The sequence below is a fragment of the Nannospalax galili genome, unplaced genomic scaffold (assembly GCF_000622305.1).
Source record: "Nannospalax galili isolate Female #2095 unplaced genomic scaffold, S.galili_v1.0 scaffold996, whole genome shotgun sequence".
Taxonomy (NCBI): Eukaryota; Metazoa; Chordata; class Mammalia; order Rodentia; family Spalacidae; genus Nannospalax; species Nannospalax galili.
In genome coordinates this window covers 621,256-638,724 of record NW_008339436.1, presented here as the reverse complement: position 1 = coordinate 638,724, position 17,469 = coordinate 621,256, and the positions used below count along the sequence as shown (strand labels likewise).

General features: G+C 53.5%; 2 protein-coding genes across 6 annotated transcripts in view; one reads left to right on the top strand and one right to left on the bottom strand.

The window, feature by feature from the left end:
• Window positions 1-800: 800 nt before the first annotated feature.
• Window positions 801-9,165, top strand: Pold2 (DNA polymerase delta 2, accessory subunit). 5 transcript variants are annotated; one of them, XM_008834063.1, is made up of 11 exons: window positions 801-853; window positions 2,100-2,371; window positions 5,793-5,914; window positions 6,097-6,220; window positions 6,517-6,631; window positions 6,721-6,919; window positions 7,173-7,253; window positions 7,397-7,554; window positions 7,771-7,898; window positions 8,248-8,349; window positions 8,604-8,842. In XM_008834063.1, the coding sequence occupies exons 2-11, from the start codon at window positions 2,152-2,154 to the stop codon at window positions 8,762-8,764; spliced, it is 1,410 nt and encodes a 469-aa protein (XP_008832285.1). In that variant the 5' UTR covers window positions 801-853; window positions 2,100-2,151; the 3' UTR covers window positions 8,765-8,842. The 5 variants fall into 5 exon arrangements, with proteins under 5 accessions (XP_008832285.1, XP_017653921.1, XP_017653919.1 ...); XM_017798432.2 differs by lacking the exon at window positions 801-853 and adding an exon at window positions 860-1,066; XM_017798430.2 differs by lacking the exon at window positions 801-853 and adding an exon at window positions 1,347-1,426.
• Window positions 8,915-17,469, bottom strand: part of Aebp1 (AE binding protein 1) — a 10,276-nt gene continuing 1,721 nt past the window's right edge. The window contains exons 2-21 of the mRNA XM_008834064.3: window positions 16,637-16,978; window positions 15,909-15,980; window positions 15,718-15,789; window positions 15,502-15,612; window positions 15,356-15,424; window positions 14,568-14,645; window positions 14,210-14,290; window positions 14,050-14,103; window positions 13,307-13,416; window positions 13,092-13,231; window positions 12,667-12,751; window positions 12,443-12,587; window positions 12,201-12,286; window positions 11,842-11,965; window positions 11,409-11,605; window positions 11,140-11,319; window positions 10,606-10,957; window positions 10,387-10,526; window positions 10,193-10,292; window positions 8,915-9,765 (exon numbers count right to left, since the gene is read on the bottom strand). Coding sequence (XP_008832286.1) covers window positions 9,173-9,765; window positions 10,193-10,292; window positions 10,387-10,526; window positions 10,606-10,957; window positions 11,140-11,319; window positions 11,409-11,605; window positions 11,842-11,965; window positions 12,201-12,286; window positions 12,443-12,587; window positions 12,667-12,751; window positions 13,092-13,231; window positions 13,307-13,416; window positions 14,050-14,103; window positions 14,210-14,290; window positions 14,568-14,645; window positions 15,356-15,424; window positions 15,502-15,612; window positions 15,718-15,789; window positions 15,909-15,980; window positions 16,637-16,978 — 3,131 coding nt within the window. The 3' untranslated portion in view covers window positions 8,915-9,172. The remainder of the gene's footprint in view (window positions 9,766-10,192; window positions 10,293-10,386; window positions 10,527-10,605; window positions 10,958-11,139; window positions 11,320-11,408; window positions 11,606-11,841; window positions 11,966-12,200; window positions 12,287-12,442; window positions 12,588-12,666; window positions 12,752-13,091; window positions 13,232-13,306; window positions 13,417-14,049; window positions 14,104-14,209; window positions 14,291-14,567; window positions 14,646-15,355; window positions 15,425-15,501; window positions 15,613-15,717; window positions 15,790-15,908; window positions 15,981-16,636; window positions 16,979-17,469) is intronic.

Genomic DNA, 17,469 nt, shown 5'->3' with positions numbered 1-17,469 from the left:
GAGGCCAGTCTGATCTACATAGTGAGTTCCAGGCCAGCCTGGGCTGCACAGTGAGACCGTCTCAAAAAAGAAATTTGTTTATTGTGTGTATGTGTTTGCCTGCATGTATGTGCACCACATGCACCACGGAGGCCAGAAAAGGTCATCACTGAGCCATCTCTCCAGCCAGCCCTTCCCACACACACCACTTTACATCATACTGAAAGTTTCAGCCTAATTAGGCAGAAAACAAAAAAAACAAAAACTTCAAAGGGAATTTGACAAGGAGATGAACTGACGTGTGAGATTCAGAAGAGTGGCAAGCTTTCAAGTATTAATATGCACACCTTGAGACAAGACCTGGTCTTGGGAAGCATGTACTACCGGAAGCCAGAGTGGGATTCACAGTGTAGGTTGGAGAGGAGGGACAGCCTTCGGTTAGATTCTACACATCTGTAGGCAGAAACAGGAGCACTTCCCACGAGGGTACCGGACACTGGGGCCTGTGATGAGGGGGCGGAGGACCCTCTCACTGCGGTCACTTGCGCTCCTAGGCCGCTCGGCGGTCACCGCGGAAACCCACCCGGTTCCCCCAGACAAGCCCGACCCATCTCGCCTTCTGCCTTTGGGTACCTCTCACAGCTCAAACCCTCTGCGGAGCATAAGCATGCGCACCGGATACCCAGAACCCCCGCATCCTCGCGTTGTCCCGGAAATCGAGGCGTGGCTTCGCCCTCTCTTGGCCTCCTGGGGCTGGGCGCACGGGGATTGGCGGGGATGGACGGGGCGGAGCGGCCGGCGATTGGCCGGATGCTGTGGTGGGTGGGGCGGGCGCGCGGAGATTGGCGGGATGCAGCGGGCGGCTGGCGGTGTGGTGAGTGTGGAGCTGCGGAGGAGGGCCAGTGCGGGTGCCGGGCCCGGCTCGGGGCGTCGAGACCGCGGCTGCTGTCTCGGGCAGGGGCGGGCTGCTTCGTACTGCTGCGTGGCACCGGGCTTGGGGTGCTAGTCGAGGGGGTGTGGACGTCAGCCGCGTTTCGCTGGGGGCACCTTGTGGGCCGCTGCCACCATTGTGTCTGTTTGTCTTAAAGTGAGTTCACTTGCTCCCTTTCGGCAGATTCATAGAGCCTGCGTCCTAAACCAGAGCTGAGCCGTAGAGACAGCACGCGCCACCTACCAAAGTTTGAACTTTATAGTTGCTATACCAAAAAAGTAAAATGAAAAGAAAGCTGTGTTCACAACTTATTATTAATATGTCCAAACTGTTGTCATGTCAACGGTTCATGTCTAATACATTGGAATACCCTTTATACTATTCACCGAAATCCTCTGTGCATCCTGCAGGCACATCTTAGCCGAACTCCTTATGGGACAGTGGGGTAATATGTCCGAGCAGAAAACAAAGAAACTCTGCCCTCTTGGAGCTTATGGTGCAGTCAGAGGAAGCAAAGTAAATACTTGAAAGAACAAAGAAATGATTGGAGAAGCAGATGTAACAGGGTGGGTTGCAGAAGTGGGGATCCTGAGTGTGAGTTGAAAGGGAAGAGCCAGTGAGCCTTGGTGGCACATGGCAGAGAAGCCAGCAGGACAGGCCTTTGCTCTAGCCCCTGCTGTAGACTGGACACTAGGAAGGAAGGTGAAAGACAGGTGGACCAGCCCTGCCCCAAGGCAGATCTCATTGACAGTGCTAAGAACTTGAGGCTTTATTTAGTGAAATAAGAGCCCTCAGAAAGTTTTAATACTTTTAAGAAGTATGTGATGCAAAACTCCTTTAGTAGTAAGTCTGGCAGCATTCCCAGAGATGGGGCTGGATGGAGGCAGATCAAGAATTCCATTTGGGGGTGTGCTGAATTTGAGACCCTGGTATTTGTCTGGGTAGAAATAGCGGGGAGGTGGATGAGCAGGGATTGGAGAGAGCGCCAAGTGGGAGACACATTCAAATTTTCTTACCTGGTCAAGGTTACAGGGTGACATCTCTATAGACACAATAGTTCCAGGGGGGCACCATGTCTGTTCTTTCTCAGGGCTGTTGGGTGTGGTTTGGGCAGCTTGGTTGGGGCACCAGAAGAGCTGCTGCCTTGGGTTCCAACAGGGATTGCAGGAGTGCCTTTATGTCTTTACAGTGATCCTCCCTGGCCTGGCCACAGCTGTCTGAACAAAACAAGGAGTGCCACCATGTTTTCAGAGCAGGCAGCCCAGAGGGCCCACACTCTGCTATCTCCTCCATCAGCCAACAATGCTACCTTTGCCCGGGTGCCTGTGGCAACTTACACCAACTCATCACAACCCTTCCGACTAGGAGAGCGCAGCTTTAGCCGGCAGTATGCCCACATTTATGCCACCCGCCTCATCCAGATGAGACCCTTCCTGGTGAGCCGGGCCCAGCAGCACTGGGGTAAGTGACTTTGAGGTATGCTTCTCTCACCAGCTCAGAACCTAGAACAAGAATTTTTCTCTAACCTATCCTACTTCCAGTTACCATGGGAAATTAACCTCTTTATTCCTCTGTTTCTCCTTAATGTAAAAATGAGGATTAAATTAACCTGTGATTTGAACTTGGGTTTAGTTCAGAGGCTGGTCAGAATTAAGGACTAGGTTTTGGCACTGATGGTGACTGTTTCCTCCGTGAGAGAAAATGGTTTTCAAACTGTCCTTAGTGCATATTATTCAATCATTTGTCCACACCGTGGCTAGAGAGAGAGAGTCCCCTCAATGTGTCAGGCCTAGCTCCAGAAGCCAAGGATGCTGGAGGCACAACTGTGGTCTAGAAGGACCCCTCTGTTCACTAATGTCTGCTTCTCCTGACCTCCCATATTTGGTAGGTCTGTCCTTGGGTTCATTCTCTTTCCTAATGTAGTGTTGGCAACACAGTCTCCCTATTTCTTCCTGGGTGCTTGTGCCTACAGTGAGATCGCTCTGGGTAGTGAAGCAGAATCTGTCTCCCACCTGTCACTTTTGGGTCATGCTGCTTTATCTCAGCTTTATCTCCTTTTTTTGGTCTTTTTGAGGCAGGGTCTCCCTGTAGCCCCAGCTGTCCTGGAACTTGGCACTCTGTAGACCAGGCTGGCCTTGATCTCACGGAGATCTACCTGCCTCTGCCTCTTAAGTGTTGGGATTAAAGGTGTGCATCACCACACCTAGCTCCTGTGAGGTATATAAACTGAGGCTTTTGTGAGACCATGCCTATTCATTGTTCTCAGCATCTCTCAGCCCTGGCTACACATGGGAACTACTGGGGACTTTAGCAAACACTGGCCCTTAGGCCCATCCCACCCCACCTCAAGCCACTGGATCAACTCTTGATTTATTTAGGCAGTAAAAGAACACCTGGCCCAGAAGTTTGTTACTTAGATCAGCAAATTCATAGGATATTTTCTGCTTTCTGTGTACCTCCCCACTACCATGTAATGAGAGGCTCCTTCCCAGAGTCTTGTGTGTATAGTGCTTAGGGAAGCCACCTGCAGCATATTTAGTCCATTTCTGCCGGGGCTCAGGTGTTGGGAGCCTCTGTTATGCAAAGTCGAAGCCCCTTCACACCGGACAGCTCATGCAGCTCGGGAATTATGTGCTGCGGGCTCCTTTCATAGCAAGATGTCTTCCTGGCATCTTTCCTGTCTCTCCTTTTGAACTGTCCGCCATGAATGCCATAACATAAACATGGCCTTTGGCTCTAACAGGTACCATGCCTTCCTGTAATTTTTCCTAGCAGACAGCAGTCTGTGGCAGAAATCCACTTCTATATGTAAATACAATGGCTCACAAAGCATCTAACAGCCAAAGCTTTTACCACTACCCCATGGTATAAATGCCTTAGTCTTCTCTTAATGGTCAGAGAATTGGGCTGCAGAGAATTGGGTTGCAGACAATAAAGCTGTAACACAGACTAAGTCTTGAGTCTTGTGTTACTACCGGCGGCCCAATCTCTCCAGGGGGGTGCACTCCCTCGTGACCGGCTTACGGACATTCTAGCTTTCGCCGTCTCCGTACTCTTCCCTGCGTGGTTCTGTGGCCAGGAACCTCGCATCCTGAGGAATAGTACACGGGTGGATTAGGGACGGGATTTTGGCTGAACAATGCTTCAGTAGCAGAGGAAGCTCCAGAGACACAGGCCCGAGCCACCAGGAAAAGCCTGCGCGCCACCCGCCGCCGCTCCCGGAGCAGCCGCGGCCAGAGACGCCTGTGGCCAGACCCGCCCGCGACTAGCCAGGTGCGCACAGGGACCCCGAGTGCCCAGAGAGCGCACCCCCCCCATACTCAGGTTTGCTTTGCTCAGCAGAGAACCTACTGGCTTCAGGGCAGAGGGTCTGATCAGCGACAGAGTCATAAACTCTGGGACCTGTGTCTTCCCAACAGGTCAATTTATTTTAAAATTCAGATGGTTTTTATACATCCCAAGGAACTAGCAGACATATGGCAGTCACATACAAAGATTTAGGGTACAAAGAAACAGGACATTTAGTCTGTTAGTTGGCACCAGAAAGATTCTTAAACTTTTACTCAAGGTTATCAATGCCCATCCAGTAATTTATTGGCTACAATGTTTTCTTTCTTAGAGCTGGCCTAATCTCTTAGCCAGGGATAGCTGAGTTATTTGTTCAGGACAAGGAGATGAGCTAAGGGTTGTTGACCAAGACGCTTTCCCACAGAGCAGGGAGCCTGCACTTTTATGACCCGGCTGCTTCCTCCTGCCGGTCTAGCATTGTTCTGCAAGACAGGGATTATCAGAGCCACTGTTTTCAGTGCCCCTCCCTTTGGCAGAGAATGCAGCCTGGACCTGTAAGTTTTAGGCTCACCTTACCCTAGGGCCTGGCATCCTGGTTTCCTATACATTTCTGTTACTAAAACAAGATACTTCAAAAGAGGGTCATTTAGCTCATAGTCCTGAAGAGTCAAGGACATGGCACTGACTTCAGCTTTACTCTGGTGAGGATTTCATAGCAGATAACAGGACCATGTGCTGTAGGGAGAGATGACATCAGCAAATAGGAAAACAGGGAGCAAATGAGAAGATGGATAAGAGCAGCATTAATCCCATCTGAGGACATTTCCTGTAGCGTCTCCCACCTGGTCCTACCTCTTCAATGTTCCTCCATCACCGCCACACTGAAACCACCCCCAAAGCTATAGCAGAGCCACAGGCGGGGATTTGGAATCTGTTGTTTTTTTTTGGCATCTGATGTTTCTGTGGAGTGCTTCTGCTGAGTTTTCTGCTCCCCTGGGTGGAGCTCTGAGGAATGTTCCTGGCTGCTCCAGGACATAAGTGACTCTGGCTGTGCTGATGGGGGACAGGAGTTCCTAGCTTGTGGTTACACCACTCCAGTCTGTTCTTTGTCTTCACGTGGCCTTGCCTTTGCATGTCTGACCCTCCCTGCCTTTTTATGTATATGAGTGTTTTGCCTACATGTATGTAAGTATACCACATGCATGCAGTGCTCATGGAGCCCAGAAGAAGGCACCGGATCCTCTGGAACTGGAGTTATGGATGGTTGTTAACTGCCATGTGGTTGCTGGCAACCTAACCCAAGTCCTCTGCAAGAGCAACAAGTGCTCTTAACCACTGAGCTATCTCTTCAGCCCCCCTCCCTGCCTCTTAAGACGTGCTGTAGCCAAGTCCCACCCAGAGCCCCTTCTTCCCTCTGGTTGACCCTATCATTACACTGAGGTCCAGGGGTCTTCGCTTGATGTACTGGCAAAAGCCAAGGCAGTGGCACTTCTGTGAGGTCCAATAAGCATCCTGTGGTAGAGGGTTGGGTAGGGTCCTCTGTGGGTATCATCAGGGTGGTGTTGCATCATCTGAGCCTGTGCCCTCAACTCAGGCAATGGAGTTGGAGTGAAGAAGCTGTGTGAGCTACAGCCTGGGGAAAAGTGCTGTGTGGTGGGCACTCTCTTCAAAGCCATGCCACTCCAGCCCTCCATCCTGCGCGAGATCAGCGAGGAGGTGAGCCCTGCCATGGCAGATTCTGATGTGCTGCCTTTGTAGTCTAGTGGATTAGGGCTGGGCCTCTGACTGTGTAGGGGTGAGGGAGTGGGTCTTACCAGGCAGTGGTTGTGGTGCCAGTTCATAACACAGAAGTCATGGTGGCCTGGGCTTGGAGACCATCTTCTGTCTCTGTCTTCCAGCACAACCTGATCCCCCAGCCTCCTAGGAGCAAATACATCCACCCAGATGATGAGCTGATCTTGGAAGATGAATTGCAGCGTATCAAACTGAAAGGCACCATCGATGTGTCAAAGTTGGTCACAGGTGGGAGCCCAGGGAATGTGGTAGGGATCCTGGAATGAAAGTGGTAGAGGGGGTGCCCAGCAAGAGTGTGTAGAAGGTGGGAACCTTGTGAGAGTATGTTGGTGGGAAAGCCATGAGAGGGGCTTAGGGAGATCAGTCTTCCTGCCTCTGCCCAGAAGCAGTGACCCCAAGAAGTAGACAGAGAGTCCCAGAGCCCTAAGCGAATTCACTGGGGTGGCTGAGGGAGAGAGTGGCAGTAGTATCTAATTTTGCTCACTCAGGCTGCCTTTTTGGGTTCTGACTTCATCGCTTCCTAGGTACAGTCTTGGCAGTGTTTGGCTCCGTGAGAGATGATGGCAAGTTTCAGGTGGAGGACCACTGCTTTGCTGACCTGGCTCCACAGAAGCCCGCACCCTCACTTGACACAGACAGGTAAGGAGTCCCACTTGGGGATCCTAGTGTCTGTGCAGGGAGGAAATGCCTTCTCCTGGCACCCTGTAGAACCCCACCCTCCTCTACAGGTTTGTGCTGCTGGTATCCGGGCTGGGCCTGGGCGGAGGTGGTGGTGAGAGCCTGCTGGGCACCCAACTGCTGGTAGATGTTGTGACGGGGCAGCTTGGGGACGAAGGGGAACAGTGCAGTGCTGCCCACGTCTCCCGAGTCATCCTTGCCGGCAACCTCCTCAGCCACAACACCCAGAGCAGAGATTCTATTAACAAGGTATGGAGTCTGCCTGGCTGCATCCCTGGCCTGTTAATATGACAAGGCCTGCTGCCCCAGGGCTGTCCTCATAAGGCCCCACTCCCTGAGAGAATGGAGACCAGGGTAGAGTGCAGGGCCTCTGGGACCACTCCCTGTCTATGTGCTGCTGGCTTTCACTGTTCTCAGAGCCAAGGACCCAGATAGACTGTGGGTGTCCCCCTGATCTGAGCCTTGCTGGAGGCCTGACCACATCCTGGGCCTCTTCTCTTAGGCCAGGTACCTCACCAAGAAAACCCAGGCAGCCAGCGTGGAGGCCGTCAAAATGCTGGATGAAATCCTTCTGCAGCTGAGCGTGAGTGGCTTGGGGGCTGGCAGGGTGATAGAAACCTGATTGGTGAAGTTGCTATTGGGTGGGGAAGGGAGAGGGAGTAAGCAGCATGGAAGGTGGGGCTTTCTTGGGTCCTGTGAGCTCTCCCTGCTTTTTGTGCCCTCCAGGCCTCGGTGCCCGTGGATGTGATGCCAGGCGAATTTGATCCAACCAACTATACACTCCCCCAGCAGCCCCTGCACCCCTGCATGTTCCCACTGGCCACTGCCTATTCCACACTCCAGCTGGTCACCAACCCATACCAAGCCACCATCGATGGAGTCAGGTAGCTACATGGCACAAGACATAGGAACAGAGTAAGCCTAAGAGGGGACAGCGCTGCAGAAGGTCCTCCTGGCATCTGTCTTCTCTGCAAGGTTGGCCTTGGGCACTCCCATGAGGCCACTGGGTAGGATCTGAGATAGTCTTTGGGGAGGGCAATGGTAGCCGCACGCCCCTACCCCCATCCCCAGCCATAATCAGTAGAGTCTTGTCCCTGCAGGTTCCTAGGAACATCTGGACAGAACGTGAGTGATATTTTCCGATATAGTAGCATGGAAGACCATTTGGAAATCCTAGAGTGGACTCTGCGGGTCCGTCACATCAGCCCCACAGCTCCGGACACCCTAGGTATCTGCTCATTTACACGAGTGGGACGAAGGGGCAGGGATGGGTTCCAAGCACAGCCTTGTATCCATAGTCTTGCCTATGCCTATCTAAGAGAACCTGTTCTGGAAGTAACTCTAGAATGGGAAGTAGGGCTTAATTCTATCTGTGGCTAAAGCCTGCTCAGGGTTGCAGACTCTGAGCTGGGCGTTGCACAGCCCCCAGCACCCTCCCCCTGTGCCATGTGACCATGGAGCACTTTTGTCACGATTGGAGTCTGTTGCTGGCATTCAGTGGGATGAGAGATACACTGCTGCAGTGCTATGTAGGATGACCCTGTAGTGGGACTGCTCAGCAACTGCCTTCTTTCCAGGCTGTTACCCTTTCTACAAAACTGACCCATTCATCTTTCCGGAGTGCCCTCATGTCTACTTCTGTGGCAACACCCCCAGCTTTGGCTCCAAAATTATCCAGGGTAAGTTTTATCTTTGGGGACTCCAGGCCTGAGCTGTCAGGAGCAGTTTTGCTTCACCTGGATACAAAGGTCTCTATGGATAGATGGTCTGGGCAGTGACCATTGTGTTACATAGTATTGGCTGGCTGACTAGATGAGTTCTAAAATGTCTCTAAGCACTTGGTCCCACTGTGGCTGCTATTTCTAGAGTTTTCCCTGTAAAGAGGGTCTTCTTACCCAGAGCCTAAGGTGGGTCCCATATGACTACTTTGCAGGTCCTGAGGACCAGATGGTGCTGTTGGTGGCCGTTCCTGACTTTAGTTCCACACAGACTGCCTGCCTGGTGAACCTGCGCAGCCTGGCCTGTCAGCCTATCAGCTTCACAGGCTTTGGAGCAGATGACGATGACCTGGGAAGCCTGGGGTTGGGACCCTGATGAGAGGCTGCTGGTTCAGGCCATTCACCCCTGCAGTATGAGCCCTGTAAATAAATTATGAACATTTGCAGGTCTGAACCTTGACTACCTGGGCATGTGTGGGATGGAGCTGGTAGGAGCCCCAGCGAGTAAGCCTCTTCCCTGAGCTGGTCAAAATGATGGCGGTCAATGCCATGAGCTTGTTTTATTGGTGTGACCTTGGCTTCCTTGCCTTCCCCTCCCCAAAGTTCTCCAGTAGAACTGGAGATCCTACAGACTCTGGCTTTGGAGTCCTGGTGGCCTTCATGCCCCCACTGGGTTAGGGGGCCCACTCGGGGTCTTCCAGGTGCTGCTGGATATAGGTCTGCCGGCACAGGCTTGGGAAGTGCTGCTTTAGTTTGAGTTGGGTAAGGCCATTGGGATCCTGTCTCAAAAATCCCCAAAGTTCACTGTATAGGTCTCCACTGTTGTGAATGGGAACATAGGGCCAGTGTCCATCTCCTCTTCCTCCTCCTCTACTTCTTCCTCCTCCAGCTCAGTCCCAAACTCTGTCCCAAACTCTGTCACTACTTCTGTGTAGGTCTCAGTCTCCGATTCCTCCCAGCCTGCAGTGGTTGTGGGTGGAAGGCTCCAGGGCCTCCAGGTAACATCTGGTGTAGGGGTAGGAGTGGGAGTAGGAGCAAGGGTGGGGCTTGTGGCAGGGCCTGCAGTAGTATTGAGGCGGCGCAGCCGCAATTGTTCTCTCATCCGAAGCCGGTACTGTAGCCGGCGCCGCTGCATGAGCCGCTGCTGGGGGGTCATGGGTCGTGAGGGGTCGATGCGGAGTATGGGCCGGTTCCCATTCATAGCCAGGATCTCCCGAATGCGCTTCCAATTGGATCGAGCCAGGATGAAGTTGCACTGGGTGGCTCCAATATCATAGTCCACATTGCAGGTCTTGGTGCTTGAGGTGTAGCCCTCTGCATGGGCTGTCACACGGTACTCACCCGGGTTCAGGATGCGCCAGTAGTCACCTCCACTTGCTGCATGGGGAAGATAAGGCTGGCTGTCCCAGGGCTCTCCAGCTCCACCCTCTCAGATTCCCCCAAGCCTGGGCCCTAGATTTTTCCCCAGGCCATGCTCTTCAATTTCTGGTCAGACCCAACATCTCTAGTAGGGTCCAGGGGAGCAGAGACCTGCTAGACAAACCAGACTTGCCCTCCAAGACTGTTTGGCTCCTTGGATGCACTACATAGGGAGGACAAGGTGAGCCCCACTTGGGGAAGGCAGCTAAAGATGTGCATATGAGAGCCAGGTGTCACAACACATGCCTATGATCCCAATATTCAGGAGGCTCAAGCAGGATTGTGAATTAAAGACTAGCCTGGGCTGCATAGAGAGTTCCAGGCCAACCAGAGGTACATGGTAAGACCCTGCATCAAAATAAAAAAAGGTACATGCATTAAGTACCTGTCTTCACACCATGGTTGATGCCACTCACAGAGATGGTAGCATTGGCAATGGGAATGCCTTGCTCATCTGTCACCACACCCTTGATGCCACGGTGCACCTACAGAAAGAAAGTGAGGTGGAGGCCCACATAGAGATTCCATGGCCAGGGCCCTCCTAAGCTTCACCCTTGTGTGCAGCCCCAGCTGCCCTACCTGCTCCATGAAGGTAAGCAGTGCCTCCTTATTATTCTCCCACTCACGGGGCAGCTCACTCTCATGGGGGAACTTGTCACAGCCCAGGTAAATAGAGAGCTCCAGACAGTTGGTATGCAGGTAACTGAAGTCATTGATAGCTGAACAGACAAAAATAGACTCATGGTCAGCCTCTTCCCAGGCCATGTGTCCTCCCCCAGCTCTCCCAGGCTGACTCACTCCCAGAACGGGGGTTCCACTTGGCCCCATTGACGATGCCCATGCCGCTGGTGTAGTCTTGGGCCTGGCACCCTCCCCGATAGGGCTCAGTCATGGTGAGGTGAGCAGAGGCGAAAGAGATGGCCAGCCAGCGGAAGATGGCGTGGTCTGGGGTTTCCTGAGCCTCAGAGCCCTCCTCATCATCCTCCCCACGGGCAGCTGCCATTGCTGCAGCCAACAGCTGCTCCTGGCTGGGTGTCCGGGCCATGTCATATGGGTAAGACACAAGCCGCTCGCCACCATTCAGATTAGCTCCCAGCACGAAAGGGTTCTTCTCCATCCAGGCAATGATGGCCCGGACCTCTGTGGACACCTACGGATGGGTAGAACAAGAGGCCATGTCCCCCCGATCTGTGGAGCTCTCTACTAGCGCCACACTCCCCTCCTCCTGCCCATGTCCCTCTGATTCTTCCCCTTGCCCTTCAAAGTTGCAGTGCCCACAACTCAGCCACCCAACAGCTGCCTCCTGCCAGAACCCCAAGACCTGCTCCTCACCGTGGCTTCTGGGGACAGATAGCGTTCAGGGATGGGCAAGTTATTGTTGGGAACCCGGTAGGGGACCCATTTCTTCTCCTCAGCTGCCCAGAGCACAGAATTGAGATCCGGAAAATCCTCAAAGATATCAAAGCCCTCTTCCGTCCACAGCCCTAGCGCCCAGTTCCCAAACTCTGAGCCCTGCAGAGAGACAGTAGGTGACTATGGGACTGATGTGGAGGGTCCTGCCCATGCCCCCAAACTCTGCCCTGGTCAGCCCCACAACCCACCATCTGCGCTGCCACCTCATAGCCATCAGGGTTCAGCGAAGGCACCAGATGGATGCGTGTGTCTTGCACCAGGCTGCGCACTCGAGGGTTCCCGTCTCGGTATTCACGGCACAGGTACTGCATAAGCAGTAACAGTAGCTCTCGGCCTAGCACCTCATTGCCATGGATCCCAGCTGTGTAGCGAAACTCAGGCTCCCCTGCAAGGCCATGAGCCACACCAAGCACTCAGCCTGGCAAGCCCTGTATGTACCCTAGAGGTCTGAGGGCAAGTGAGGCTTATGGTGTCCAGCAAGGCAGAGCTGGATCCCCTGAGGGCTCCCAGTCAGGCAGTGGGTGGTGAGCTCCACATATCCACCATGCAGGCCCAACTGGAGGGAAGCTGTGAGAGGGCCCTGGTACTTCGGGCATTGGCAAAGCAATGTCAGACCCTCACCCAGCTCGTGCTCCCCAGGGTTGTCCGAGATCTCCATAGCATAGATCTTGAGCCCCCGAGAGCTCTTGCCCAGGCTATATGTTCGAGTAATGGTGGGGCACTCCTCATTCACCACCTTCATCAGCTGGCAGGGAGGAGACATGACATCACTGACCAGGCCTCTCCTACTTTTCTGATCTGTTCTATGGGAAGAGGCAGGTAACTCCAGCCCATCTCAGATGCCCCAGGTACTAGTTTCCTCCCTAAGGAAAAGGATGGCCAACATTTCTCTGGGGAGGCTATATCCCTGGAATAGTAGGGACAGGGCTCTTTTGTCCCCAGTTCAGGGCCCATCACAGCCTGTGTCTCAGACTCCTAACCTGGCGCATATCCTTGTAGCTGTGGTGCCGGAAATCCAGGTTGTCAGTGGCCACTACCTCATTCTGTGCATAGTAACTGTGGACAGCTGCAGAGAATCAGGCAGAGAGGGTCTAACAGTGGCCACTACCTCATTCTGTGCATAGTAACTGTGGACAGCTGCAGAGAAAGGGCCAGCTGCCCTTTGGCCCACACCCAAGTCACCGTCAGTCTCCCCAACCCCAACCAGCCCCTCTGCACTCACGGGTTACAGGGCAGCCCAGCACCTCTAGGCGCATGCACAGGCTACCATTCCAAGTGAGTGGATAGATGCGGATAAAACGGGCCACCACCGGCTCAGGGAGCTCACTCAGCACAGGTGTGTCCTTGTCCACATTCCCGTAGAAGGTCTAGAGAGGGGCAGGCCTCAGTGTAGCACCCTCCCTCACCCAAGAGCCCACCCTGGCCCAGACAAGTTCTGTCACCCACCATTTCCTCATATCCATTAGTGTACATCATCCAGGTCTGGCTGTCATTGCTGAAGCCCATGAAGAAGGTGGTCACAAAGTCGTCACTGTGGAGCAGACATGGTCAAGACAAAGCTGTTCTCCTGCCTGAGGCCCTTAGGCCCTGAGACTAACTTCTGGGCCTGCAGGACTATGGAGCATGTCCTGACATCAGTAGCCAGGTCCTGTGCCTGTCTGGCTGTGGACAGTGGCTGCTGAGGAATTTGTATGCTCATCAGAACATGGGGACTGACTAGCCATGGCTGAGGGGCAGATGCATAGTTGGCCCCTCATAGATTTTTTTTTCTGGCCTTCCTAGTTCAGGTCAAGGACTGTCTGGAAGGTTCCAAATGGGACTCAGAATTGTTCTGGAGCCCCTGCCCACTGCCTAAAAGCCCATCTACATACTGGATGCTGGAGTCCCGGCCTTGGGTAATAACGCCTGTGAATCGAGTCGTCCTTCTGGTGTCCACCTCAATCCACTGCGTCTGTGACTCATCCTCAGCACACCATGCCCCATCATAGTAGTCATCTTCATTGTTACCAGCCTGTCAGAGGGGAGGCTGAGCATGGCCAAGAGGAGCCCTTGCCCACTGCACAATGAACACAGTCCACTCACCCACCTGCATGTTGAGCCGGCCCCGTTGAGCTCCCAGGCCATGGCGTAGCATAGAGGAGGCACGGATCTGGTTGTCTTCAATGCGGTGTGACTCGATCCCAATAGGTGGACACTCTGAAGATATACACCCTGGGCTAGCAGCTTACGGACTCAATCCTTCCTCCATCAATCCAGAGCCAATAGACCTAGAGCCCGTGACCCTTACGTGTGGGTGCCAGTCAGAGGGTAACTGTGTGGCCTGTGGTCCTGAAGACTGTGGACTCTATCCATCTTGAGGGGATTCAGACCAGGTCAGGTGACACTTTGACCCCAGCCTGCTTCCCCTGCTGAACTATGAACTGATGGTGCCCAGCTCCCAGGATAAATCTCAGGTAGAGCCTCCCCAGGGACTTCACCCAGATGAGACCATGCACACTGCCTTCAGAAGGAAGCCTGTGAAGGCATCTGGAGACCTCACTCCTCACCCAAAGCTCTGCCCCCGCCATTATGACCCCAACTGCTAGAAGCCAAGAAGCTCTGCCCCCCTGAAGCAGGCCAGCCTCAGGCCAGTGCACAAGTGTAACTGAGAAAAGCTGCCCTCAACTCATGGGCTTCTCCCTTGTGTGCTATAAGAATCGATGGGCAGGAAGGGCTTCTAGGAGGTGCAAAGCTACATCAGAAAGGTGGGCGGGCCCCCATGTGTGGTCCTGAGGGGGTCATTACCCTGCTGCCCCTGCTGAGCCCCTACCCCAGCCCAGCCCCACTCACTGATTTTCTCCACTGGAGCCCACTCCTCCTCCAGCTCCTCACCCTTCTGGGGCCCTGTTGACAGCAAAGGGAGGGACTGAAGCCAAGAACCTGAGACAGCAAAAGGCCAAGTACTGCTCCAAAAGGCCAAGTACTGCTCCATGGGGGACAGGCCATACACCTTTGTGGTCCTTGCTTTTCTCTGCAGCCCACTTGTCCTCCGTCTCTCCTTTGGGGCTACTGCCCTCCTTTTTGGGTTTCTCTGGAACATATAGAAGAAGCCAGTCAGGTTGGTCCTAGGCTTGGGGTCCAGGAAGCCAGGCTGAGCAGGGAGCATGTGGCGGGGGTCAGGCAAAGCTGGGGGCACATGAGAATCAGGCTGATTTGAGAGCATGCAGGGAGGGGTCAGGCTAAGCTGGGGACATGTAGAGGGGTCAGGCTAAGTAGGCAACTTAGAGGGTCATGCTAAGCCAGGGGCAGGTCTGACAGAGCTGGCCTAAGAAGGTGGCCTGCTATGGGATCTGCCTGGTCCTACTCACTCATCTCCTCCTTCTCTTCATCCACCTCCCGTCCAGTATCTGGCTTCTGTGGTGGAGGATGGGGGAAGTAATAGTCCACTACAGAAGAGAAAACCCAGCTTAAGTGGTTCTGAGCTTAGGTGACTCTGAGCCTGTGCTGGCCTTCGCTCCTGACTTCACAGGAGCCCATGGGGCAGGCCTGAGCAAGAGTATAGAGAGGCAGGGAGCTAGGAGACAAGCCAAGAGGAGAGAGGTCCTTCTGGAGTGAGTGCGGAATCAGGTAAGAGGAATAAAACCCTGCTGAGGTCATCAGCTTGGCCCCACAAGGTCTGCCTGAGGAAAGGAAGAATCAAAGGTGGGTAAAGAGTAGCTCTAGGGCAAGAGGTATGCCGGGTTGTTCCTAGCATCTATGGCTAGGAGGAGGTGGGCCATGAGATCAGGGCTGAGACCAAGGGTTGAAGACACCAATGGGTACCTAAGGACTGGGAAATGGTAAGGACCCATACAAGCTTATAGCCCAGGAAGGAGGGAATCTGGAATGTGTGTAGGGAATGAGACAAAGGCAATAGCCTCTTGGGTGAGACAGGTGGCAATGAGCTGGCAGAAAGCCAACCAGAGCACAGGATGGGGAGGGCTGGGCCCATATGGAGTAAAAGGGCTGAGAGTGAGACCTAGGACACCCCTGGTGGGGGCAAGAGCAGTCAGGCACCAGAAAGGTAGGCAGAGAAGGCCCAGGGTCCTGACCATACTCCTGGCCCCAGATGTCCACTTGTCTGCATCCCTTGGATTCTGGGGTGCCAGATACTCACTGTCATCATAGTTGGGGATCAAGTAGCCATCCCCATAATCAGGGGGCAACAGGGGCTTCAGAGGTGGGTCTGCAGAAGTAAAGAGGTAGAGGTGAGCCAGGGCCCCTCCCCTGACCCTGAGCCCCTTCCTCTGCCTCCCATCCTACCAATCTCCTTCCTTTCCTCTGGCTCTTCAATTTTTTCCTCAAGACGCTCTGGCCATTGCCTCCTCCTGCCAGGTGGTGGTCTGGGCTGCTTCTGGCGCCGGATGTACTCAACTGAGGGGGAGGCAGACTCTGAGCAGCCATGCTAGGAGGCCCTCAGGTAGGACCATCAGTGCCCAGACCAGAGTCTGGTCCACACCTGGGCAGGGGCCTACTCACAGTCTTCATAATCCTCTTTCTCTATCTGGTCATTGTAGTCCAGCGTAGGTACCTCAGTTTCCTCCTCTGGCTCTGAGAGAAATATAACAGTGGCTACCTGACAATCCCACCCAGGCACACTCTGGGAAACTCCTGCTCAGCAGGGCAGAGCATCTGGTCACCCTGAGACCAAGAGGATGATGGCCACCCACCTGGCCAGTGCTTCTGAGTTTCCACCTGGGTTTCCTCTCCATGACCTTGCCTGGGATTTGGGAAGGTCCTCCCTGCAACACAGAAGCCCCAGAAACAGGTGAACATGGGTGCCTACCCCAATAATCTAAGATCTTTATTTAAAATATTTTATTATTTTTATATTATGTGTATGCGTGTATTGCTTGCATGTAGATAAGTGCACCCATGTCATGCAATGCCTACGGAGGACAGAAGAGACTCAGATCCCCTGGAACTGGAGTTACAGACAGTTGTTAGCTGCCATGTGGGTGCTGGGATTCAAACCCGGGTCTTCTGCAAGAACAACCAGTGTTCTTAACCACTGAGCCATCTCTCCAGCCCCTCAATCTAAGATCTTAAGGCCACAAGGTATCACAGAGCCTCCACAGACTCTGTGGACACCCACCTAAGATCACAGTTTTCTCTAAGGAGGCATAGACACCTTGCTGGAACTAGAGAGCTGTGCTGCTTTCTGGGGAGCCCTTCCATAAAGCAGAGGAAAACAGGAGGGACCAGAGGGCAGAGTTCTCCACCCATAAGCTGCTAAGCTCTCTCCCTGCCCAGGAAGCTGCAACATGGAATTTACTGATAAAATTGCCAGATGCATAACAAGGCCCCAAAGCCCATCTTATCCTAGGGTCCCAGGGATCTGTTCTAACTCCTCCATGTGCCCAAAGAGGTTAGAACCCCGTGGAAGCCTGGCACAAACCTCTCTCCTGTGGTTGTTCCTCGGGGCTGGGACTGGTGGGTGGGGGCAGTGGCCACTCCATGGTTTCTAAGGGGGCCGTAGTTGAGAGCTTCTTTCCTGCCAGGGGCTTCTTGGTGGCCTTGGGTGGTTTCTCCTTGGGCTTCTTGGTGGCCTTGGGTGGCTTTTCCTTGGGCTTCTTGGTGGCCTTGGGTGGCTTTTCTTTGGGCTTCTTCGTGGCCTTTGGTGGCTTCTCCTTTCCTTTCTTGGGGGCTCTTGTAGCCCCCTCCAGGGGCTGCTTCGTCACCTTGAGGCCTCTGTCCTTCTTCCCTTTCTTCCCTTTGTCTTTGTTCTTTTCTGGAAGTACTGTCCAAGATGAAGACATAAATCAAATGATCTGAGCCCATTCTATGATCCCATGCAGTCCCTGAACATGCCCACAACCTGGGTGTAGGGGACCTGTCACAGACCAGGAAACCGAGGTTAAACACTTGCCCAAATGGTAGAGTGAGATTTGAATCCAGGCTTTCTATCTGCACATCTAGCATTACCAGCATCTGAAGACAGCATAGGTCACTATTTCCAGGGACACGTCTCCATTGGCCAAAACCTCCATAGGGGCCCTCACATTCTACTTCCTTGCGTGTCTGGCCAGTCACGGAGCACTGTTCTGTGCCAGACATGGAAGGCACAAGGAGGTCCCTGAAGGAGCAAATTAAAGAACATGGCCCTGGGCCTTCCTAGAGCCTCCCTGTGGGGACAAGAAAAATGTCAAGGAAAGCAAGTGGGGCTGGAGATGTAGTTCAGTAGTAGACCCTGGGTTCAATTTTCTAGCACTGCATCAAAAGAGGAAGGAA